At 54.3% G+C, this 25,945-nt stretch overlaps 1 protein-coding gene across 1 annotated transcript in view; it reads left to right on the top strand.

Annotated features, from left to right (window-relative positions):
* The first annotated feature begins 209 nt into the window (after positions 1-209).
* The window catches only part of HCN4 (hyperpolarization activated cyclic nucleotide gated potassium channel 4), a 40,191-nt gene continuing 14,455 nt past the window's right edge, over positions 210-25,945 (top strand). Inside the window, exons 1-2 of the mRNA XM_045848613.1 lie at positions 210-994; positions 23,306-23,729. Coding sequence (XP_045704569.1) covers positions 210-994; positions 23,306-23,729 — 1,209 coding nt within the window. The remainder of the gene's footprint in view (positions 995-23,305; positions 23,730-25,945) is intronic.

Below are 25,945 nucleotides of genomic sequence, written 5' to 3'. Positions count from 1 at the left end.
AGCGCCGCTCGGCGAGCCCAGGGACCCCGAGCTGAACCGGGAGCATCCCCGCGGCACGCAGTCTGCCCTAGTGCGGGCGCCTGAGGCAGCCCGGCGCCGGCGGCGAAGGACGCGTCCGGGGGGCGGACTGACCGGCGGGCGGACCTGGAGCCGATCCGCGGCGCCGCACCCGCGCCGGTGCCTCCAGCCCGGCGCCCGCTCCTGGCGCCATGGACAAGCTGCCGCCGTCCATGCGCAAGCGGCTCTACAGCCTTCCGCAGCAGGTGGGGGCCAAGGCGTGGATCATGGACGAGGAAGAGGATGCCGAGGAGGAGGGGGCTGGGGGCCGCCAGGACCCCAGCCGCAGGAGCATCCGGCTGCGGCCGCTGCCATCGCCCTCGCCCTCGCCCTCAGCGGCCGCAGGCAGCACGGAGTCCCGGGGTGCGGCCCTCGGAGCCGCGGACGGCGAGGGGCCAGCCCGTGGAGCGGGCAAGTCCAGCACGAACGGCGACTGCAGGCGCTTCCGCGGGAGTCTGGCCTCGCTGGGCAGCCGGGGCGGCAGCGGGGCGGGTGGTGGCAGCAGTCACGGGCACCTGCATGACTCCGCGGAGGAGCGGCGGCTCATTGCTGAGGGCGACGCGTCCCCGGGCGAGGACAGGACGCCCCCAGGCCTGGCCGGCCGGCCCGAGCGCCCCTGCCCCTCGGCGCAGCCTGCAGCTTCTCCGCCGCTGCTCCAGCAGTCGCCGCAGTCGGCCTCTGCCTCCTGCGAGCAGCCCTCGGTGGACACCGCTATCAAAGTGGAGGGAGGCGCGGCCGCCGGCGACCAGATCCTCCCCGAGGCCGAGGTGCGCCTGGGCCAGGCCGGCTTCATGCAGCGCCAGTTCGGGGCCATGCTCCAGCCCGGGGTCAACAAATTCTCCCTGCGGATGTTTGGCAGCCAGAAAGCCGTGGAGCGGGAGCAGGAGAGGGTTAAGTCGGCCGGGTTTTGGATTATCCACCCCTACAGCGACTTCAGGTGAGGGGACCGGTGGGGACCTGCGGGTGCCTTAGCGGTTGCAGCCAGAGTTAACTTATTTCCTTCCTAGCGCTCAGTGCTCCAAGAGAAGTGGGGCTTTTTCGGCCCTGAGACATCCCCAGACCTCCTTCTACCCCATGCAGAGAACTTTCTTCCGTGCTTCCGGTTGCAGACCTCGGCTTCTTGAAGCCTGGGCGGCTTTAGGGGCAGGCTGAAAAGGTATTCTGAGCCTTCCCTAGCCATGCTACCTTCAGCCACACATCCCACCTCCCCCTTCTGGGCTACAGAGTCAGAGTGGCTGTCCTAGAGCAGTCCCATGCCATTTGGCCTGTAGAGCAGGGCTATGAAGGGAGACAGACCTCTTGGCAGCTGGGCCAGCTCCCTGGGTGCTGATCCCAGCTGTTAATATCTGCCTTCTGGTGCCCTGGGAAGCTGCAGCTCTGGAGGGAGAGCAGGGCCCCCCGGAGGACTGAGGTCACTGGGTCCTCATGCCCAGGATGAAAGCCACCTGCACCCACCTTCTGGCCCCAGCCCCTCATGCCAAATCGTAGGCCAGGAGTAGATACCCTGGGTAGCTGGTCTCCAGACTGGCAGGACAGGATGACCTTGCTCACAGTGACTGATGATCAGCTGCCCTATGACCCCAAGTTCATCCAGTATACCTTCCTCAGCAGCTGCCAGGTCTCTCATGGGTGAGCCATGGGTCCCTAAACAAAACGTGTGACTGCCCGTCAAGGAGAGGGGCCTCCCCTCCCCCATCACCTGAGTCAGATGCTACTACACAGCAGATACCGCTCCGGGCCTGTGGGGGTATCTGTGCAGAAAGAGAGATTGGTGGTTGCCTCTGAAGTTGGGATCAGGGATGCGCCTACCCCAGTCAAGGTCTTGGGTCCCCCAGTGCTCTCCTGGGGTCTGGAAACAAATTGGTCACTCTTTAGACCTGGGTTTAATTCTTTGTCTGTCTCTGGGCCCTGTCCCCTGTCCCCCTCTCTTACCCGCCTATATTGCTTGTCTGCCAATATAAATGAGCATTTTGTCATCCCACAGCCCTCTTTGCAAACTCCAGGGAAGCTAGATTTGTAATGAGAGCAAAGCCATTTCCATCCAATGAGAGAGATTTCTCGTGCTGGGAATGACCAGTCAGGCAACACTCGATGCCTTAAAATAGATGGTGACCCAAGGGCCCTCCCTTTTCCTTCCTCCCTTCCTTCCTTTCTTCCACTCCTCCTTCCTTCACACAGCCATAGTCTTCACATTGTGTGAGCAAATCAGAAACTCTGTCAGAAACAGGTTTGCAGTACCAGGTTCCTAAAGTGTGGCCTCCCCTCTGGTCAGTTGTGGGACCTGAGGATCCCAGCCTGAGCTAGGGAGGACTGGGTGTCCTGGGTTTCTCCTCTTCCCTCCAAACTCCCTGGTGGTGGTGGCAGATAGGCTGTGCCAGCATCAGCCATCTGAGATTGTAGAGGGGCCCTCCCTTCCCTTGCTCAGCTTCCCACCCTCTCTGGTGCCTGGAAGCCTGTAATCAGGTTTTTCATCACCACCTTGGGTCAGGGAACTGCAAGGGACTGACCCCGGGCACACCTGGCCCCCATCAACAGTAGGCGTTGATTGAGCACCTTATGGGCACTGGACTGTGCCTTCCCAGTCTCCCCTTACCCTGGGCCGTGAAGAACCAGGACTGGGTAGATTGCATCAATGGGAACCTCCCCGCCTTCCGGTCTTCCTCTGCCATCTTGGCGTGTCTGTCTGCAGTACCCCTGCTGCAGAATCTTCCACTAACTGCAGGCCACCTGGGACATGGCAGAGGGTGGGGGTTGATGGGGATAGGGTGTGGCGGATGCAGTGGGATTGATAAATGGGCAACAGGAAAAAGGTGAGACCGGACTTGGAATTTGGGTTTGTGCAACAAGCAACAGGGACAGTAGCTGGAGGCACACATCCTCTGCACAGCCCAGTAGCTCTCTGGTGTTGGGTCTGGTGTGAGGAAAGAAATCCAAGAAAGGCCACCTGTGTGAGCTTCTGGAGGGGCAGTGGCCATTCTTCTCTTGTCTCTCAGCCAGAACAGCTGGACTCATTTTCAGAAGGTCCCAGAGGCAAAGACCTGGCTATGTCTTTTAAGCATAGAAACCCCATCATTCATCTCAGCCTCACCCACTTCCCCTGACCCAGCACCCCAAGCCTCAGTCCCTCAAGTTTCAGCCACTAGCCTTGGGCTTCTGTATGGAGCCAATCCCACTGCCCAGCCCAGCTTCACAAGAGCTGCTGCAAGCATTACTCGAGCCAGTTGAGGACGTATTCATCATTTTGATGGGCAGGAAGCATTGATCCAGCAGAATTGGTTTAATAAAGAATCACTAGCAAACCATGATAGATTGAGTTTGTGGTTTAGAGTTCAGAGCTTGCTGTCATGGACTGCTTCTGACTTCTGTTCCTGGGGGAGGAAGGTTGCTCCCTTTTCTAATGGCTGGAGTGGGCTGTGCTCTGAGGGGCCCACATATTGACCATGTCCAATGGTAGGCTTTTCCTGGCTGTCTGGGCTTCTCCCCCCCACCCCCCGCCCCCCAGCACACACCATGTCCTGGCTTCTCCCGTGGTGCCTCCAGGCTCATCTGGCTTGACTTCAAGCTTGACTTCTGGCTTGACTTCTGTCTTGACCTCCCCGTCCACTCCCCAGCTGCCTTTTGAAGCTTGTACTTAAGGTTTGGTAAAGGAAGAGGACACACAGCCCCTCAGGGCGTTGTCCCTAGGCTCCCACCCCAGGTTGGTTGGGTTCTGGGGTTCTGGGTGGGTCCTTTCTTTCACATGAGCCATGTCCTGGAAGCTGAGTTTGGCAGGGGGAACCTAGAACAAATAAAACATAGTATCTGCATGATCTTGTTTTTCCAAGAGTAGAGAAAAGGATAGGGGACCCCACATGAAGATGTACCTGGTTTTATTCCCAAAAGCTGGTCAGGCTTTCAAGTGTCAGGCTTTGGTAGGGAGGTGGCAATAGAATGGGGGGGAGGTCGGTCTGGGTGTGTCTGTATAAGGTGTCTGAGCAGATGTCTGGGGAATGTGTGCCGGACATGGGGCTGGCAGGGAGGTCCCTATGTGGGATGTCAGTTCTGGGGCTACTCCTGTGCTTCAAACTCCAGCTTGGCCTTGAGAATGGAGGCAGGCAAGCTTGGCTCTTCCCATCCCTCTGCCCATTCCCTCTCCTAGCCTGAGCCTCCTCAAGGTGTGAGGAAGGGAAGGGAGGTTCATAATGGGTCCTTTCCTTGAGGCAGAGACAGCTGGGCTCCAAATTCATGGAAACTGGACCAATAGCCTGGTAGGTCCCAGGGGCAGTCTAAAGCAGACTTCCTGGGCTTCTGGCACTGCCATTGCCCGCCTCACGTCAGCTCCTGAGCTACTGTGGGGCCCTGCTTGGGTCGTGAGCCTTCTCTGAGCCTCAGTTTTCACACCTAGAAAAATGGCAATCCTGTTGCCCGTCGCCATGTCACACACAAATTGTAAACTGGCCACCTGTGCAAGCGAGAAACTCCAGCATGCGGTCAGACCGGTGATGCTGTGCCGAACCACACCGCCCCTGCCCACACTGCTTCCTTTCCTTAGTCCTGGGCAGACCAGACGGTCCCTGTCCTTGACCTAAACCACTGGTTCTGAAGCTGTATTGGAGACCTAACTGAGAACCTGCTGGACATCATAGAATCTCTATCCAGAAAGATACATGTACATCCAGACCCACAGTATGACACTCAGTTTCTGGGATCTGTGGATTTCCTCAGAGGAAGACCATCTAGGTTGTGAACCCCGCTCCAGGCCATCCCAGAAGAGAATCATGGCCTGGTAGGCAGGTGCTAGCCTCCTAGAGCGGGCTTTCCTGGGGCATTCTGTGAGCTGAGGCCTGGGCCTCCCGTTGCCAGCAAGATGGAAATGGAAATAGGAGCAGAGTTAGATGCCTGCAGAAGGAAAGGTGCTCTGCTTGGGGACGCATTTCTGTTCTGTTTCCCCAGTCCCGCATCCATCTCTCTCCCTTTCAGCCATGGGAAGGACTGTTCAGGCAGGTGGTGGGGAGTGGGGAAGGCAGTGGCTTTGGCTGTGGGGCTGGGGGGTTCTGAGGCCCCTCCTAGGGTGGGCAGTCCTGGGGACAATGGCCCAGAAATGCATCTTCTGCTGTCATTGTGGAGAGCCAAGCTGAAATGGGCCGCAGGCAGTAGTGCTGGTGGAGGGGGAAGGGCGCCTTGGTACAGAGTGGAATTCCAAGGTGAGCTGCCCTGCGCGGTGCTGTCAGCTGGCACAGTGAGCAGGAGGATTCTCCAGTGACAAGGACATGCTCAACCTGATAAGACTGGGCCTGGTGGAGGGTGTGCTCAGGCTGAGGTCTCTTAGGAGACTGATAATGCACAGAAACCCAGTGGGGCCACGACCCTTATGTTGCCAGTTGGGAGGCCTGGACTCCAGGTTCTCCCTGTTGCAAGGCTTCAGCTCTTGGTCTAGTTTCTCCATAATTAGGCTGGGACCTCTCCCCTGTCCGGCCCTGCCCCATTTGCTCCCTTAGCTGCTGTGAGCCACTGCAGGTGGCCTGCCTCCCACAGTGTTGGGCTCTCCATCTTTCCATCTGCCCTCCTCTCCCATGCTTTAGGGACCCTGGGTCTTCTGGGATGCCCTCCCAGGTCACTGCATCCACCGTCATCCCTCTCTTCCTCCCTGAGCACCCCCATGGCATTGGGTGGTGCTCTGTGTTTGTTCTAATTCAGTGCTTCTCACACTGTCCTGCCATCCAACTCACCTGGGTATCTGGTTAAAATACAGGTTCTGACTCATTAAGTCTGGGGTGGGATCTGAGATTCTGCATGTCTTATAAGCACCTAGGTGATTCGATGCTGCTGGTGCCCAGCCCAGAACCTGCTTGGAGGACTGAGGCTCAGACCCTGCATTTGTACTGTGCTTAGCCTGGGCTTCCTGACCCAGTTCCCCAAGGACACCATCTTCTCCCCTTGGCCTCTAGTGCTCAGACAGACCAGCAGTGTGAATCCTGTGAGCTGGGCTGAGCAGCCCTCAGCTGCAGAGGTAGGCTACAAACTTGTGGTGTCAGATTGACAGACTCTTCCCTTCCTGCATGCCCGTGTGGGCTCTGTTGGCCCTGGGCTGGCTGTTGGAGTGGAGTGAGCAAGGGAGGCCAGTTGGCCAGAGGGCCCTCGTTAACCCATCCAGTCCCGTTGCCTTGGCAGCGTCTTTCCTGTCCCAAGGGCCAGAGGGTGGCCTGGCTGGAGTAGAGGGGTAGGGGGTACGGTCACTGCTGAGCTGCAGTGAGATTTCCCAGAACAGATGTCGTCAGTGAGAGTCCAGAGGTGCTGAGGGAAGAGAGCCAGTGTGAGGTGGCTCTGGCCGGCCGGCTGGCTGGCTGGCTGGGAGGACAGAGGCATCCTCTAAAAGCAGCTGTCTTCTCACCTTAAGGTCTGGTTTGGGGGTGGGAAGATTGTCTGAGTCTTAATGCCACCCTCCTCTGCCCAGACCATGCCTAGCAGCCCCCCGTGTGGGCTGGGCTTACCTCTTACTTCTCTCTGCCCGCTTCTACCCTGGAATGAGATGTTTCTAGTCCACATACAGATGATTAGGCTGACACGTGTCTTAACAGCCTGAATGGCCCTTGTGCTTGCAATACACTGGCCGCCATGAGGGGAATTGACCCAGAGCAGAAGGTCCAGCCCCAGTCCCTGGGGGTTTGTTATAGACCTGAGGGGGTGGTCAGCTCCAGCATGCACACCACTTGGCTCAAGGGCTCTCCCAAAGCTGCTACTGCCAGTTGCTAATTAATAGGAGGGCCGCTGAGGCTGGCCAGGCCATCTTGCTTGGGCCCAGGAGATGATGGAGAATCCACAGTCCCCAGCCAGAGCAGGCCAGGACATTGTCCTGGCTTTGGAGAGGACATTCTCTGCCAGCCAGGCTTTACGAGAAAGCAGTGCCAGGGCCTTGGAAACCTGTGATCCCAAAGTGCAGGAGGCCACTTCGAGACACTCTCTATCATCAGCGCCCGTCCTGAATGGGAGAGGGAGGCAGCACAGAGAGGTGGTGAGCTCCCCATCACTGCGGGTACTCAAGATGAGACCAGAGGTTGCTAAGCAGTAATCATCCCATGGACCAACCTCAGTGCCCGGATGTGGTTTGTTTCGCCAGCATAGCGTGTCATAACAAATCTGAGACAATGTTTTAAAATGGAAAGATGTAATATAAAAATTTGGTTTTCAGGTTTCTCTTGGAAAATTAGAGACTCTGGCAGCCCTAGCCCCACCTTCCTGCCCCGCAGTCGGGAACTGGAGTACACCAGAGGCTGCTCTCTTTCAGCTGGCTTCTGCTGTCCAGTTGCCCACAGTCCCCACCTTTCCCACACCCAGCAGTGTCACTCACGCACTTTTGGTTGCCTGGCCCCTGCAGGCTTCCAAGTTTACAACTCTAGACTCAAACCAGTGGAGATTGAAGGCAGGTGGATTCACAGATCAGCAATTTATGAACCATCTGTCTACCATGTGGCAGACCATGCCAATAGTTTTATATCTCATATTTCATATACTCTTCATAGCACCCAGAGAAATAAGTGCTATTGTCCCCAGTTTATAGATAAGGAAACTTAAGCTTTGATTGGAAAAAAGAAAAAAAATTGCCCCAAATCATGTAGCTATGAAGTACCAGAACTAGAATTTGAACCTGGTCTCTAGGACTCTAAACTCATAGTTATGCCTCCTTACTCTTCCTTCCTTTGTTTTTTTCTTTATAAGTTTAAAAAGTTAAGTTACTAAAGTAGATCAAGAAAACCTTCCCTCAAGAATAAAAACTTTGCAGGTAATGTTTGACCACACATTGTCTATGTGGAAGGAAATGTGACAGGACTCAGAATACCAGCTCTGGACAGATCTTAACAAGCTCCTGACCTAAAACCTTTACTTTATGAATGGGGAGACAAGAACTGGAGAGGCCGAGGGACTGGCCTGAGGTCACGGATAAGTCTGTGTCAGAGGAAAACCCAAGCGGGTTGCACAGCATCTGGCTGCCAAGGTCGGAAAGCCCTGCAGTCTCTCCTGGGACCCCAGCCAGAGGGTCCCCCAGCCAGGGGAGGCTTTAACTTAATGCTCTTGTCACTGGAGCTTTCTTCTTGTTTCCCCAGCCCTTTGCCTGAAGTTTGGTGCAATAGGTATTTTCAGGGTCCCTTCTTAATTTAAGCTTGTCCAGTGAGAAGGGAGTCTTTCCTTATCCGAAGGTGCAGCATCTAGAGGCCGAGACATGCCTGTCTGAAGCCCCCACTCTGGGGTTGTGGTTCCCAGGGGTGCTGGGTTAGGATGCTTGCCCACCTGCTCCTCCCCCGGAAGGCTCTGACTGGAGACCTTTGGGATTTTGGAACCACATCCAATGCCATTGATGCACCTATTGCTTGATAGGAGTGATTGGGGTTCAAAGGGGAAGGGGTCAAGTAGACAGTGGTATCTGTGTTCTCTCCACCAGAGAAATAGGTGGTCACGTGGTCTGTTTATTACACCCTTCAGAAAGGTGAGTAAGTGGAGTCAGTCTGGTTTCGGGCTCAGCATGTGAGCAGGGCCTGTGCTCAGTTTCTCTCCAGGGTTGGGGCTCAGTGTCTGTGCAGGTTTGGGGCTCAATGTAAGGCCACTATCTGGGCCCCAGTGGTGGCGTGGATGAGGGCTCAGTCTATGTTCAGAATCAGGGTTCAGCCTGGGACTAAGATAAGGCCCTGGTCTGGGGTCTGGAACTGGAATCCTTGACCACAGCCTCTGACCCAGTGCGGCGCCTCCTGAGGCACCAGGGCTTGAGGCGGTGTGGACATGTCACCCTCCGCTCCCCGTGCCCTCGCCTTTAGGAAGCTCTCCCTTCCTTTAATAAGCTTCCTGAGCTTCTACGCCAGGGGTGTCAAACTCATTCTCACAGTGGTGGGGGAGCACATCAACCTTGTAGTTGCCTTCAAAGGGCCGAATGTAATGTTAGGACTGTATAAGTGTAACTACTCCTTCACAGTTAAGGAGTTGAAATTACGTTCGGCCCTTTGAAGGCAACCACGAGGCTGATGTGGCCCCCAGTGAGAATGAGTTTGACACCCCCGTCCTTATACCTCTTAGCACCTGAGCCAGCTGCCTCTGTGAGGTAAAGTATCAATTATAAATAAAGAGCAGTGCCACCACTGCCAGACACCAGAGCCACGGAATCTCACATGTGACCACTCCCACCCTGCTCTGCTCTCTCATTGTTGGGGCTACTGTCTGTCTTGCCAGCTGGATGGCCAGCTCAAGGCTCCCGCAGAGCAGTGCTCAGAGCTGAGCAGAGAGGTGTGCTGGCTCGATAGAGGGACACCTTGCACCCCACCGCACCCCCCACTCTGGGCTCCCACAAATTGCAGAGCAAGCAGCAGGACCTCCATGTCTGCTCACAGCAGCTGTGGGGGCCTGATAATTGGCTACTGCTGATTTTGTGTCTGTCTAGGCATTTACCCATGTGGGTGGATGTGTTATGTCTATGTGAATGAGGCTTTCAGAAATAAATACATAACACAGGGCTGGCTAATACATTGTCTTCTGGACTTGGGGAGCAGCAAGCCAAGGGGGGTGTGCCTTCAGAGACTAGATGTTCCATTCCAAGCCTGTCTTCACCCATTACAGAGGATGGGCGTCACTATCCACCTGGCTAGAGGAGATAGGATTGAGATCCTCTGAGAGTCACCAGGTCTGATTTAGGGGAGGGCAGAGATACCATAGATTAGTATGGATTGATGGTCAGGGAAGACTTCCTGGAGGAAGCAAATCAGAGCTGGATCTGAAGGGGAGAGAGAACCATTCTGCACAATTGCTTGGCAGCAGGTGTTGGGAAGCTTGAGCTGGGGACCACCTGGCTGGGGTGGGTCTTGGCAGACACTGAGGGCAGGCTACTGAGAATCTGCCTCTTTGGACCTGTACTCCTTAACCGCTGCTCTTCACCTGTGAGGACTTGACCCCACTTATCAAGGCAGTGAGTGCTCTGATGCTGAGTGTGTGTGCTGGCATGGGGACCTCCTTGGGCCCTGGCCCGGCTGCACAACCTCAAGACCCCCTCCTTCTGCCGTACTGGTGCCCGGAAGGCAGGTGTTGCTGCTGCAATAATATCACTGAACATGTGGCCTGGAGCCCAGAAGTAATTACCCTGCGGTTCTTGTTGCAGGCTGGAACAGCCCCTGTCAATAATTAACACAAGTCCCCAACCTCTCGCCACCAAAGCTATCCACCAGCTTCTCTCACCTACGGTTTGTCAGAGAATATGGGTACTGTTCCCTTCCCAGGGGCAGCAAAGGCCCTCAGATCCACAGGTCTTGTCAGTGCGTGCCATTGGCATCTTTTAGAAGAAACTTGGTCCAGCAGGAAGGACTGTGCAGCTGGGGCCGGTCTTGCCACTCTGGAGCCCTGGGTCCTCTTGTTATGAGCTTTTCCAGCTGTGATTGCCCAGCCCTCACACACCGAGTTTGCTCTCCAGACCCTCATCCTGTTTTGCTGCATGACCTCCTCAAAGCCCTTTGCTCTCTGTGCTCAGGATCAGGGCTCAGTCTGTGGCTGAGAAGAGAGCAAAGCTAATTGGCCAAATAGGTATTGAACCCCTAATCCTGACCCCATTAGTGCAAATTGAGCCAGCAGGGAAGGGACAGCTGCTCACAAGCAGAGCTGACGAAAATCTCACTCTTTTCCAGAGACTCAGCTGGGCCCAGCCAGACCTGCTCCTGGAGTAGGTGGGGATTCCTCACCTACGGGCCTCTTGCTGCCGAGGCCCTGGCAACCCTTGTCCTGGGGAATGGGGTGGGGCCTCCCTGGCATGTTATGTGGCATTGGTGTACTCTGTGGAGATCCCCCTCGCTCCCCCATTAGATCATGGCCCCTGTGGGAGTGGAGATCAGGCTTTGCTTTCTTTGTTCCCTGGGCAGAGGGCCCCCACCACCTTCTCCTCCTAGCCACATCTCCTCAGGGGCAGCATCTCCTTCTGGAAATGCAGACCTGGCCTCGAAGAGTTCAGGTCATGCTGGACAGACTATGGTTGAGAAGTCCTGAGCGGCAAGTTGGCAGAACCATCAGCTTTGGAATTGGCAGGGGTAGGAACTCGGCAAGCTGTTCACCCTGCCCTGCCGGCTCTGGGCAGCTATTCCCCCTCTGTGTTGCTCTGCAGCTTCTGGGGCCGGACGTGAGGGGGCTGGTGTGAATGAGAGGCCAGGTGAGAAGATTCAGCCTGTCCGGCTCTGTGACTGAGCTGCCGCCTCACCTCCCAGGGCTTTGACTTTCTCATCTGAAAGTGGGACCAGAGAGGGGGTTGGGTTTCAGTTTTAGCAAGACCCAGAGCTGAAATGCACAGCCACTAAGTCACCAGGGAGCTCTGTGCTATCGCAGACACCAGGGCCTGCCTGGGTGCAGCTCAGGGAGGGTAGCTTTGGGGAGCACCCAGATGATTCTGCCTCCGTCGCCTATGAATCCCCTTCAGCGTGAACAGCCTGCAACTCCCTGATGGCACCATGTTTGCTGTAGCTCTGCAAAATCCCCAGAGTCTGGGGTGACACTGTCACCCAAACCCATTCACAATGGGCCCGTCTCCAGGGAGGCAGTCCCCTTTGCTTCCTTGCAGGTTGTTAGCATCAGAATCGTGAAACTCGGGGGTTGGCAGGGCCCCAGAAAACATGGCCCTTACTCAGCATCCTTGTCAGACTGTTACCTGGAGGGAAAACAGCACAGAGTCCTGGGGGCTCCGGTTCTCGGAGCCCAGGCACCCCCCAAGGAGACCTCCATCCTAGCAAGAAGGGGACCGTGTACATGCTCCTGGAGTCAATACTTAGCTGCCTTCAGTGGGGAAGCACCCCCCACAACAATGTCACCATTACCCCATCCCCACCAGTGCTACTTGGCCTCAGAAGTTCTGCCCCGAATCCATCTCATCTCCTCCTTCACATGGGCGCTGCTGCCTACAGGAGCAGGTGAGTTCTACCTGGTTTCCCCTGAGGTCGCTCTCACGTGCTCCTCCATAGCACTGTTCTATTTTTGTTCCATTCTCCTGAGTGGGGAGAACCGTGTTTGAGCCTTCCTTGTTTCCTGTAAGCTGGACAAGAAAGTTCTCCAACTGCCGGTCCCCTCCCCCATTTTCCCCAGATGGTCTTGTCAGTTGGGTGAAGCTCAGAGAGGTGAAGCTGCTACCCTGAGGGAGCACAGCATCTCGGCAGCTCAGAGTCCTATAGAGCAGACGTACCAATCCGTACGGGGATGACCCCTGCTCTACAGATTGGTATGTCTGCCGTGCACAGACTCGGGGTCTCCGGAGGACGTCTCAGTTCGTCAGAGAAGCAGTGAGCTGCTATCTTGGTGTTCCTGTGCCCAAGCCTGCATTCAGCTGTGCCAGTGAGAAGGTGCAGAGACAGTAGTCTGTTCCCCAAGGGCCTCTCCCTCTGTAACCTTCTTGGCTCCCCATGTCCTCAGAAGAGTCCTGACTACTCAGTCTGGCACTCAAGATGCCTCTGTCTTCCCTTCAGGGCAGAGTTAGGTTGGGGCTGGGGTGTCAGAATTCCCTCTCTCAGCGAGCTTTCATGTGGCCGGCTGCCCTTGGTTGGCCTCTTCAGCCTCCGCACTGCAGATGTTCATGGAGTCGGCATGTCCTTAGAGATCATCTAGCTTCAGCCTCTCGTTGTTCCAATGGAGAGACTGAGAAAGGGATTGAGAGAGAAAGGGACTTGTTCGGGAGCACACAGCAAATTAGAGATGGGGTTGGGACGAGAACCCAAGACCTTTGGGCCCCTCCTCTGCTTCGTAGCGTGGACCTCTCCCTGTAACCACACACTGACCTCCTGACCAGTGGGCACACTCTTCTCTGGGTACTACCCAACAGGCGTGCTTCCCCTGTGCTCCTCGCTGTCCACGTTGTCCAGCGCAGCTAATTTCTCCTCAGGCTGTCCCCAGCCTCCAGAGCTCCAGAGCCAGACATGCCTCCCTCCCCTCCGCTCTGGCGTATGGCCCCCTCTGGCCTAGGTCTTCAGCCCCCTGTGGAGTGGGTCAGTCCATCCTCCAGACCGAGGGCTCCTTGAGGTGAAGCCAGTCCACACACAGGCCAGGTCACGAGAACAATAACGATCACAGCCAGCGTGCACAGAGTATTTACACTGTGTAGCATATTTTAAACATTATCTCATTGAATTCTCCCAGAATCCTATGAGGTGGGGTTAATGTTCTTATTTTATACGAGAAAACAGGCTTAGAGAGGTGGAGTGATTTTTCCAAGGCCACACGGCCGGGCACTCAAACACTGGGACGCTTCACCACGACACCGGCTGCTGTGGCCTGGCCGCTCGGTGCGGCCCCAGACCAGCCACCTCAGCATCGCGTGGGGGCCTGTTACCGACCACCCCACACCTAGTGGTGCCCGTGAGTCCTCAGCTCAGTCCGGGCTCCGGGTGGTTAGTGTGCTGTGTCACTGAAGGCTCACAGAAGGGGAAGGAAAGGTGCTGTCCCTGGCAGCCCTAGGACAGTTCACCTTGTCCTTGGGGAGTGGCTGAGACTAGCTCTCATGGAAGGATGAGGGGCTGCAGCCTCAGCCGGGGAGGAAGGGGGAAGTGGAAGAGGCAGGCAGGCGTAAAGGGGCATTTTTGTTTGGGTCTCCAAACACAAAGTTTGTCCCTTAAGTAATTGATCATCGTAAAAAAATCAGAAAATAAAGATACATAAAAAAATCAAACAGCCCACCCACAAGCCAGGCTACTAGACGGCCTTGGCCCTGCACCTGCTCTGGAGGCAGCCCCAGCCGAGGCGGCAGCTCTCTGGGAGCCCTGTGACTCTGAGTCAGAGGTTTTGAGGTGGGTTAAAAATAGAGCCCTAGTGCCCAGGAGGGGGTGGGGGGAAGAGTAATTCATCTATTGTAGGGGAGACCCCGGAGGTCAGGGAGAAGCAGTAGGAGAAATGGGACTAGAGCTGGATGGTGGGGTGAGGGGTGGGGGCGTATTCCTCTCAGAGGCCAGAGCTGAGGGCTCAGTCTGGCCCCCAAAAGTTGTGGGAGGCAGATTTCTAGTCAGGGTGGGGGGAGGCCAACATGCCAGCCCCAGGGGCCCAGGCAGGGAGGACTCCTGAGTAGCCACCCCTTCACCCCTAGAGAGTCAGCAGGTCCCTTGGGGGGTGTAGGGTAGGGAGGGAGGTGGGCAGCAGCTGTGCCTCAGAGAATGAGAAACAGGAGGCTGGACACGTAGGGGGGTGGGGGGCGGTCCATGCTTTTAAACAATTAAAACAAAAAGATTGTATTTATTTTTAGAACGAGGGGAAGGGAGGGAGAAAGAGAGGGAAACATCAATGTGTAGTTGCCTCTCGTGAGCCCCCTACTGGGGACCTGGCCTGCAACCCAGGCATGTGCCCTGACTGGGAATCAAACCGGAGATACTTTGGTTCTCAGGCCTGTGCTCAGTCCACTGAGCCACACCATCCGGCGCCTTTTAAACAGTTTTTATGTTTTGTGTGAGGGAAAGTGAGGAAAGTGCCCCATATGTGTGGGTCCTCACATGTGTTATGGGCAGTCATGTGGTCTCCTTTGCCTGTCACACCTGCCCTTCAAGTGGCGTCCCTCTCTTTTCCATCGCTGACCTCCAAAAGTTATGCTGCTCCTGACCTTCCCGTCCTGACCCTACTTTCCTTATGTCTGCATGGCCACTCAGGGCTTTCCTCAGGACGCAGTGTTCTCCCCGACACACATTAGGGGCTCTTCACAGCATGGGACGCTGGTCTTCCGTTAAAGGTGGATTTATTTTTCTAATTATAAAGGTAATATTTTCCCATTTTTGAGGAAATACAGCATGTGGAGATTATAGAAAGGTACGATAGAGAAAACTCAAATCACCCACAAACCCACCACTGAGCAATAGTCAGTGTTAACATATTAGTGTCTTCTTTATTTTTGATTCTGGGAGTCTCTTTTTTTCTCCCCTCGCAACAATCTTTAGTCCACCCGTCCACTGAACAATTTTAGTGGGCCTCACCCGTGGGCCCAGCAATGTGTTCACACCTGAGACAACGAAGGAAAATTACTTTTGCTTTTGGGGAGCACACACACAACAAGGCTGGGGAAGGGAGGCTCATCCTAGGTCTGCAAGGTGGGTACAGCAGGAGAAAGGCCAGACTGCCTCTTTCCTTGCCCTTCAGCCCTCTCCCCACCCAGCCTCTGTGCTAGACCTATTTGGGAGAAGGGAGAACCCTGATGACCCCTACCAAGGGGCGTGCCTGTAATAAGGGGCATGCTGTGTTCTGCCGCCCTGGCCTGTGGTGCCCAAGCTGGACACACAGTCACGGCCTTGGCTGAGATCTTTGGCTGCAGTCCCGCCTCACCAGCCCCTCTCATCCCACCCTGTCAGAACCCCTGAGTCCTGTGCTTCTCCCGGCCCATCTCCTGTTCGTGTCCTCCTCCCCCTTCCAGCGCCTTTCCTCCCACTCGGGGACTTCTCACCGGCATCTCCAGCACTAGGCGGGGGCCATTTGCTGATAGGTTTTCCTGGGAGCCTCTGAGTCTTGGGAGTGTGGACAGGATAAGTTCCCCCTGACTACCAGAGGCCCGTGAAAGCTTTGTGGGAAGGAGTTAGGGTCTCAAGAGGGCTGCCCATTTCATGTAGCTACTGCTAGGGCCCCTGCCACTTAACCTGTACCTACAGGACATTCGTCATTCATTCGCCTGTTCTTATATTTCTACCTGTTAACATATTTATTAGGACTGGCCATGTAAAGACACTGTGCCAACTTCAGGAAGCCAAGTGACCACAAGACAGACCATGAAACACAGTTTCATCACAGGGTTGTAAATACTGTGCTAGGGCAGCACACACCAGGGACACCTAACCAGGTCCCCTGGGATACAGAGATGCTTTCCCAGAAGTGATGCCTCCGCTGAACCAGCGGGGTGCAGGGTGGAGAGGGAGGAGAGTTGAGGCGGTCGACAGTGTGTGGGAAAGCCCAGAGGCCAAAGAGAGCATGGTGTGTTGGGGGTACCAAAAGTTGCTGAGCATGTGTGCAGCAGAGCATTCGAGGGGAGGGTTGGTGAGAATCAAGGCAGGAGAAGGAGGCTGTGTCCAGATCAGGAGGGGCTCTGGGGATGACAGTGAGGAACCTGGATTTTAGTGCGGAAGGTCTTTGGGTTTGGCAAGTGTGGAGAGTGGGTTGGAGAGAAGATGTGGACCCCAGCCCAGACCCTAAGGTGCGTGGGGTCCTGGGAGGGCCAGGAGCCCAGTTAGGAAGCTGCAGGTGGCAGGTTGAGGAGATTCACTGGGTCCCACATGACGGAGTGCTGGTAGATGAGGAAGATGCTGGGTTGAGGATAACTGTCAGGTTGGATGGCTGGCGGTACCACGTGCTGGGAGCAGAAGAGTGTGTGGGGGAAGCTGTCAGGCTCTATCTGGAGATGTTGAGAGTGAGGCTCCATGGTGGAGGTGGGTAGTCAGCAAGTGGACACATCGGCTGGAGCTTGAGAGAGAGAGGTCTGGTTTGAAAGCCAGCAGAATAATGAAGCCGTGGGAGTTGGTGAGGTCACCCAGGGAGAGTACAAGAGGGAGAAGAGGCGAGAGCCCAAAGGAGCAAAAACATGTAAAGGTCACATGGGGGAAGGGGAGGCCAGCCAAGAGGAGGGGACGGGGAGGCAGGGAGAACAGAGAAGAGCCAGCGGGATGAGGCGTCTTGGCAGAACGGCACCCAGCTCGAGATGGAGGAAGTGCCCCCTGGATTTTGCAGCGGGGCGGGGCGTGCACTGAGTTGCTGCTGAGAGGAGGACGGGATGGAAAGGAAGGGAGAGAGTGGGGGCACTGACACTTCTTTCAGGGAGCTTGTTTCTGAGGGGAGAAGAGATACGGCAGTAGGGGTCAGGGAGTGATTTGATTTTATTTTTAAGTGTAGAGAGCTAAAAGAAAAAGCTGAGGGGAAAGGATCAGTAGAGAGGGAGACTGAAGGTATAGGTGAAAGAGGGGGCAACCTATAAATTAAGGTCCCTGGGGAGAAAATGGTGTCAGGATGGCAGGTGGATATGTCACTGATGCCCTGACTGAAGGAGGGGAAGAGGGAGAGGCGAGCCAGGTGGGAGTCTGGTGGCAAGAGGAGGAAAAAGACACCCTGTGGCTTCTCTGTTCTCTGTGAAGTAGAAGGTAGTGAGAGTGAGGGGGGCGAGTGATCTCCGAGCTTTGAGGAGAGAGGATGTAATTCAGAATAATTGCCATAGGAGAATAGGAAGCAAAGCTGACCAGGTTTTCCTGGAGGAATGGGTTGGCAGAGGCGGAGGCCCAGCTCAGTGTGGAGATGGTGGCAAGGAGATGGAGGCACGGGAGCTGAAACACTGAAGTTGTGGGGGTTCCTGCACAGCACCCATGTGAACATGAAAAGGGCTGATGGTGGCCCTGCTCCAGCGATCCTGTGAAGTGGGTGCTAGAGGGTTGGGCAAGAGAGGTGGATGAGGTGGTCCATTATGCCTGGTGGGGTTGGGGAAAGGCATGTTGACACTCTCCTTCATTGTCATTGTCTCCGTGATGGCCTCAGGTGGTTCCCTGTGCAGGGGGGAGGGGGACCTGGAATACGAAGGCACAGATCTGAAGTGGAGGAAAGATCTCCCAGTTCCCATATCATTGTCCGACACGGAGACTCCCGGAGCCTCAGGTTCTATAGTTTTGGCGGGGGGGGGGGGGCTGGAAGGAGAGTTAGGTGGTGCCTGAGGAAAGGGGCAGGATGTGGTGACACATGGGGCAGGATATGGTGACACACAGCACAGTCAGGTAGACTTTGTGGAGGAGGAGGGAGCTGATCAGGGCCCTGGGTGAGGGACGTGATCTGGAAAGATGAGAGCTCAGGGCTGGAATGGTTCTTAGGAGGAACTAGGATGGAGGTGGGGCAGGGGGCCCAGTGTCCAGTTGGCTGCTGTGAAGGAAGCAGCGGGGAGAAGAGGGAAGGGGGTCAGTGGATGCGAGGCTGAGGAGCTCGAACTTTCCTTGTAGTTGTTGGGGGTCCACCAGAAGGGTTCAAGCAGGGGTGACGTGATCATCCTGTTGTTTGGAAAGCTAACCCAGAGAGCCTGTAAGCTGGAGGAGAGTGGAGGCTGGAGCCAGGTAGGCAGCAGGGGAAGGGTTTGGGTGAGGAGCAGTGAGGAGCTGATGCAGGGCAGAGCAGCGGCAGGCAGGTTCAGGAGCCATCACAGAAGACACCAGACAAGGCTGGGTCACAGCTCAGGGGTGGGGATGGGGCCTTCGGCGGTGGCTGGGTGGAAAGAGAGCAGCTGAGGATGGGTTTGAGAGTTTGAGCCCAGGTCATTAAAATGTTCTGCCATTCAGCTTTGGGGAGGAAGGGGCAGAGTTCAGCCTTCGACTGGGGTCCTCCAGGTGCCAGGTGGGGATGGCAGGCTGGTGCAAGGAGTGATGTGTACGTAGGAACCATCTGCATAGAGGAAGGGGGTAAAAGATAGGACCCTGGGTGCTCCACTCACCTGGGAGGAAGCAGGGGACCCTGGCCTGCAGTCAGCACTGCAGGGACGCAGGTGTGTCTGGGATGAGGCCCCAGAGCCTGCAGGAATCTAGGAGATCCGAAGCCAGAGCCCAGGCTGGGGAGAGGCCTGACTGGTGAGAGTTTGGAGAGGTCCAGAAGAGGTAGCACTTCAGACGAGTCTTTAATGGACAAAAAAAGACATTCTCTTTCTTTCAGCTGACAGAATCCCCAGTGGATATCATTCGTGTTAAATGTGTGCAAGTGGGTATGCAAGAAAATATGCTCTCATATGTAGATGAGAGCAAGGACAAAAATGTATTCCTGGGTGTGTTTGTTCATATGCCTTCAGTTGTTTGCATGAAAAGTAATACAATAATTAATAAATAATAATCCAAGAATAAACTCTGTATTTTGCAGCCTCACAACAGTAAACCTACTTCTGCCCCCTGCATGTATGTGTGTGTGCGCAGTTGTGTGGACATGGGTATGTGTGTATGTGCATGCACGTGTGTGTGAGTGTATGCACTTGAAGGCGAGCATGGGCATGTGTGGACAAGCGGAGGCTGGAGGAGGTCATCCCTGCTGTTCCAGGACCTCCACTTCTGCCCCCATCCAGGGCAGCCTCCGGGGAAAGAGAGGGCTCTGGTCCTCCAGTCTCTGAAATCAGAGTCACGAGCCTCTTCTGTTCCCTACACTATGCAGAGGCCATTCCCTTCCTCTGAGATCAAACCATGAAGTGTTCCAGGTGTCAGTGTAAAAGGGCTGTAGGAGGTTTTGCTGTCCCTCATTCCTTCTGCGCATGGGGCCTGCTTCCCCAAAACCAGCCTGTGGGCTGCATCTTGCTGCCTGGATGGACCTGTTGGCCCAAGTAGAAAGGAAGATCCAGAACTGAGAAATAGTGGGCTTGGGAACCTACCAGCTTAGAGAACACTGCTCTGGAAGAGGTCATCTGGCTTTGGAGAGACAAAGGGCTTTAATTCAGACATGTGCCTACCCCAGCACATCCGAGTGTGTCTGTCCATTGCTTCCCTGCCAGAGCCTGACACCCACCATCATGGATACATACTCAGGACCGTGGGATTTATCCGTAAATGGTTTTAGGGGCAGTGTGGTGTTAGGGGAGCATGGGCATTCGGTGTGAGGCTTTGGAAATATTACTGTTCCCTCTTTGTGGACATTAGTTTTCCTTTCTGCAGGATGGGTACAGCTGTTCCTGGCTGATTGCTGATGACAGGTTCTTTTAACACTTGGAAAGTGTGCTATTTCCCCCACCGTGGGAAGCATCTCAGAAAGCTCTGGCATCAGGAGAATGTATCTTCTTGAAACTTCTTTGCAACCCTCTCTTTTGGCTCTGGGACGGGGCTGCACCTGCTTTGGTAGGCTGCCTCCCCCGTGGAATGCAAAGATGGGAGAAAGGCTCATCCACATTCCTGAATCCCACCGAGGTGCCTGAAATCCCAAGAGATGAGACTCTGGAGTCCCACAGGCTTCTCTGAATCTTGGGTCTGCTCCTCACTAGCTATGTTGTCTTGAGAGATGCTTATTTCTCTCTGAACCTCAGTGTCATCATCTGTAAAATACAGATAATAACAGCTACCATAGTGCTGGTCTGAGGGCTCAGTGAAGTAATGCATGGAAAGCACACAGTTGGAATAAAGGTTTTCCAGTCACCAAAGAGTCCCCACTGAAAATCCCCAGAGACATTAATGCATCACTTGAGATGCCTGTGGTCCTAGGATTGGGGAAGAAGAGGGCCAGGGAGCTGATGAAGTCAGTAGGGAGGCTGTTGGCGACTTCCCCTGGCACAGTGGGGCTGGCAGGCGCAGGGCGCTGTCCATGGTGCTGAATACTATTTGCTTTGCCTAGGTTCTGCTTTCAGAGATCTGTGCTAGCTCCTGGCAAAGAGTAGGGAAGTGTAGTCTTTGAGGCCAAGGGCAGCTCCCAAAGCCCAGCTTCTCACTTCCTGTAGATGCACTTTATGGCCTCACGCTTCCGGGCCACCAGGAGCTCACCTTTTCAGATGCCTGGGCTGCTCCCTGGGATGGTTTCTTACATCGTTGCCCAACTTGCCTTGTCCTCTGACTAGATCATGAGCTCCTTGAGATCAGGGCATCTGCTGCTGAGGTGCATAGGTTCTGTTGTCTGATTGTTCAGGGAAAGTTGTAATCACTGACTTCCACTGCTGACTCCCGGGACCATTAGGAGTTCTCTTCTACCTCCACCCCCAGTAGATGCTTTGCTTTGGCTTTTACCTGGAAGATTAAATCTTCCACCTCCCTCACTTCTTTTCTGAGAATTTGTTGACTTTTGAATTACTTATTTAGTCATTTAATAATATAGCTAGGTATAGGTCAGAGTATTTTACAAATATTACTTATAATGATTCTGCTAGTAAGGTACCACGATTGTTCTCATTCAGCAGATGAAGAAACTGATGAACTGAGAGATGAAGTAAATGATGAAACCAGAAATCAGACCCAAGTTGGCTGTCTCTGAGAACCTGCACTTCTTTTTTCCCACCATATTATGCTGCCTTTTGAGTAGCTGTGAGGGGCTCCAGCATAGTGGTCTGTGGGGAGGAGTACTTCAGTATTCCTACCCCAGCCCAGGCCAGGCACCAGAAATATTCCTTAGCATCTGGAAACTCATGATTGAAACAATTAGTCAGAATGCAAGGAAATGGGTGTTTTTGCTTCATGTAATTTGGTTTTATGAAGACCACTAAATGCAAACATTTTTATGTTAATTACTGTCTCAGATTTGGTCTGTAATTGAGAGAACTAGAGCTGGGAGAGTGTAGAAACCCGCCGGAGTGGCAGGCCTGCCCGAGTCAGCATTCGCAGCTGCTGTGTCCGCTCTGTTAATTTTAGAAACTCCTCCAGCCTGAGTGTATTATTAGCTTTATGTACAGAGGACCACAGGATCCTCAGTGGCCTCTCTGTGCCACAGTATTTTTTGTTTTGCTTTACTTTTCCCAAAAGATTAAATGAAAAGGAGTGGTGGCCATGTGTATATAGGGGTGTTTACACACTGTGTGTGAATGGGGGTACCTGTGTGTGGCATTTAATAGGTGTCTGCAGCTGTCTTTGAATGATGTGTCTGAGGCTGGGCGGAGAGTGTACATAGCTTAAGAACACTCCTTAGGTGCTGAAGCCATTCCCCTGGGGGCCCCAAGCCATAAGCAGGACATGCTGTGTTCTGTGTACGAGTGTGAGGCTGGGGTGGGTTCTCAGGCCTTAGGTTTGGTCCCCTCAGATGGCATAAGCGGGTTGTGGCTGGAAGTGGGCTGGCGGATTGTGGGGCAGGAAAGGAGCTGAATTTGACCTCCTGGCACCAGCCTTAGAATGAGAAGCATTAGCCTCATGAATCTCTGACTTGAGCTCCTATCTTGACACCCTGAAGGGCTCGGCTTTCAAAGGAGCTGCAAGAAGAGGCCTTTCTGGGAAGCGGCCTTCCCTGAGCTGTGTGATGTGGGGAAGCTGTCTTGCCCACCTTCAGTGGGGCAGGCCCTGCCCTCTCCTTGACTCACAGCACCATTTTGAGTCTGGCAAAGAAAGCAGTTTGCTGTGAAGTAGTTATTTTTCAAACTAAAGGTTGTGGTGGGATCCTCTGAAGACTCAGGGGAAGATCGTCATCTTGCCTCCCCTTCCTCCTGGCTTCCCTGTAACAGAGAATTAAAGATGGCTGAAAGGTTATTCCTCTTGGAAGCGGACATGCTTATTTCTGCCCTTATTTCTTGATTAATTAATAAAGATTAACATCTTTATTTGTCATTGTGTAACTGTCTAAATTAATAACAGAGGAAAACAGCTCTGCAGTTTTGGTCTCCAGGCCAGTCCTGGGGTGGCTGGTACTTACTTGTGCTGGGTCCTGGGGATGACTGGTCATACCTCCTAGACAGGTCTGTGCCTGTCTGCACACTCCAGAGGGCCCCTGCCAAGCCCAGGGGGAGACCTGAGGGCTGGCCTTACCTGCTCTCACTGCTTAACCTCTCTGAGACTTCACCTCCCTCCCTCCCTCAGAAAGCACTTACTGTTGCTTTGAGGGCTTAGAGGAAATGGTGCTGGAAGCTCCATCCCGTCTCACTCCATTTTATTGAGTGGTACCTCATTGGTACTTGAAATCTCCACATTAACACTTCCTGCTTTTGAAGACACCACTCTGCCACCCCAACACCTTGTTAGAATGAAAACCTCTGATGGCCAGGCATTTTCACTGTTGGGTACAGGCCAAAGGGTGCCAGATCATAATTCTAGGACTCAGCGTTGAGGCTTCATCCCCTCATTGCATATGGGGAAACCAAGGCCCAGAGCAGGTAGGGCACCTGCCTGTATCTCATAGTGTCAGTGACAGCTGGGACTGAAGCCTAGCACTGCCGCCTGCTGTGTGTCTGGACCCCCCCTGCTCTCTGGTTACAGTCTGTAGCATGTCTGCCTGCCAGCCTGTCTCCAGGCCACAGATGGCCCTCAGGGAGGAGGCAGCAGCCTGGCCTGAGCCTGGGGTGGTTCTGAGCAAACTGCTTCTGCCACTCAAACAGCCCTGCACTTCTCTCTGGATATGATTGTTTGCTTTGCTTTTCAGCCTGACTCTCACTGGGGCATGGGCATGTGGGTAAGAGGTCTGTTGTCAGGGAGCTCATGGAGGGGCAGGCAGAGGGCCCCTTAGCGAAGGAAGAGCCTCTTCCCCTGCCATTGTCCACAGCTTGCCCTGGTTCCCGTGGGCCTGCCTCCCACAGTGTCTTACAGCCTCCTAGGACCTCTCTTTCCTGCACTTGCTCTCCCTCAGAGTGTCTCTTTCAGTCTGTGACTTTCTCTCTCCCCTCCCGGCAACTGACCCCTTTGTCTCTGGCCAGATTCTACTGGGACCTGACCATGCTGCTGCTGATGGTGGGGAACCTGATCATCATCCCTGTGGGCATCACCTTCTTCAAGGATGAGAACACCACACCCTGGATTGTCTTCAATGTGGTGTCAGACACGTTCTTCCTCATCGACTTGGTCCTCAACTTCCGCACAGGGATCGTGGTGGAAGACAACACAGAGATCATCCTGGACCCGCAGCGGATTAAGATGAAGTACCTCAAAAGCTGGTTTGTGGTAGATTTCATCTCCTCCATCCCTGTGGACTACATCTTCCTCATTGTGGAGACACGCATCGACTCGGAGGTCTACAAGACAGCTCGGGCCCTGCGCATCGTCCGCTTTACCAAGATCCTCAGCCTCTTGCGCCTCCTGCGTCTCTCCCGCCTCATTCGATACATTCACCAGTGGGAAGAAGTGAGTGCTCGGAGCCAAATCTCTTGGGGGAAGGGGGTCTTCCCCCAGGGGAAGCGAAGGGTCAGCAGGTAATCTCAGATAGTTGGGTTAGGCAGTCAGATTATAGCAGGCACACCTGCTCCAAGAAGACAAATATTAGTAATTTCTTGGATATCATGTGCTAGAAAGGGGGCAAATTACTTTATAGGCAGTATCCCATTTAAGTCTCTAATATCCATAGAGGATACTGTGTAGGTGCATGCAGATACCATTTTTTTTTTTACATGAGGAGACTGAAACAGAAAGATTAAGGGATTTATTAAGGTCACAGAATCAGTAATTGGTGAACCTAGATTCCAGAGCCTGCACCAGTAGCCACTGCACTATATTGTAGAGGTTGCCAACTCAGAATCCTGGAGGGGCCAGCAGGGAATGTGAGTGATGGAAATGGCCAGTGGGAAGGCAGCAGGGGATGTGGTGCACTGGGGAAGCCTGGAGGACACCTCTTCCTTCTGTATCAGGTGGTCTCTACTCAGCTCTAGCCACTTGTTGCCAAGTGAGAATGGGTCCAAGGCTGCTTGATCTACAGATTTATTGCGAGAAGCAGAAATGTGGATTTCTATGTAGATTTTGTTAGCAGCTATCTTAGGTTGGGTTCTTCTGGAGCAGACCCTGAGATGAGGATTTGCATGGAAGTGATTTTTCTAGGGGGCAGGTGTTTCCAGGAACATCTGTGAGGGATTGGGGACGAGAGCAGGGGAAGGAAGGAAGCTGAGCCAGGGTGGGTACCAGCCAGTCCCATGGAGGAGGACTCGGTCCCCATGCCATGAGGAGCTCTGGGGATAGTGTACAGAGTGCCTCAGAGATGCCTCAGTCAGGGCCCAGGAGTTAGAAATCTTATAACCCTTACCTGCCAGCCATTAGATCAGGGGCCTCCCACCTTCAGGGCTGACGGGCCCAGTGGTTTCCTGCAGTGTGGCTCTAGGGCGTGAAAGCACCGGGAGCCTGACTGTGTGTGCACACACTGTGAAGGGGTCCTAGGGGCTACAGAAATGAAACAATCAACTTTTTTAAAAAAAGGTAAGCCAACACCATTCTGAACAAAACTTACTTGTCCATGAGCTGAATGCAGTAGTCTGGGGGACTGAGGGGGTAGAGAGGGGAGGACCACCAGCTGGGGTTTGGAATAGCATGTAGATGGAGGGCAGTTGACAGCTAGTGGTGGGGGAGGGTTAGGGGGCGGAGAGATAGAGCAAACTGGAAAAAGGACTCATGGACATGGACAGCAGTGTGGTGATTGTTGGGGTGGAGGGGTATAAGTGGTAATGGGAAAAATACAATAAAGATGAAACTTTTTAAAAAAGAAAGAACGTAGCAGGTGACCTTGCTCTGCACTTGGGTCTGTGTCTGCCACCACCCAAGTTACTTCTCTGCAGGCGTGCAGGCAGGCCAGGCTGGAGGCGTGGGGGTGGGGGTGGGGGCAAGGCGCTCTGTGGGACAGGCCACCCGGGCCGGAAGCTCCCGAAGCCCTGCCTTTCCTGCTGCAGCTCCCTGCTGCAGTGCTGCTCACCTGGTCTCTAGGGTCTCTGCTTGGCTGGATGGAAGTTCCCAGACTTGGGATGTGAAGCCATGGCCCCATTTGGCAGCAGCCGGGCGGCAGCCCCGGTACTGATAGTTGGGGTGCTGGCCGATCCAGGTCAGAGACGTCGTGAGCATGTGTGCCACAGAAGTGCCTGCATTGGCCTGGCAGAATCACTCCCTGGCAGAAATTCTCTTTTGCTTCAAAAATTTGCTATCTTTCTGCTGACAGAGGATGGGCAATGACTTACCCAAGGTCATCAGCAGGTACCTGGCAGAGCCAAACCCACTTAGTGCTCTCGGTTCCCAGCGGCATGGCAGTGTCTGCGTGGCGCAGTGCAATGCTTGAGGGCTTTGGAGCTAGAAGGACACACTGGAGACTTGACTCAAAGTGCTGGCTCCACACTGCCTAGCTGTGTGACCTTGGTGCTGTCTTGCCTCCTTGAACCTCAGTCTCTTATCTGCAAAGTGGGTGTAAGTAGTATCTTCCTCATTGCATTGTTGCAAGGATTAAATGAGATGTTTGTAAAACACTCTGTGTGAAGCCTGGTACAAAGAACCATTTAATAAAGGCCGTCCTCTCCTACTTGTCTTGGTAACCCCCATACCTCTACAGGGCGTTTCCTTTTCCCAAAGACTTCTTACCCATCATTTCACTG

This window comes from Phyllostomus hastatus, unplaced genomic scaffold, assembly GCF_019186645.2.
Source record: "Phyllostomus hastatus isolate PE091 unplaced genomic scaffold, TTU_PhHast_1.1 phas_contig_62, whole genome shotgun sequence".
NCBI lineage: Eukaryota > Metazoa > Chordata > Mammalia > Chiroptera > Phyllostomidae > Phyllostomus > Phyllostomus hastatus.
The sequence above is the reverse complement of the archived record's forward strand: the minus strand, read 5'-3'. Positions and strand labels throughout refer to the sequence as shown.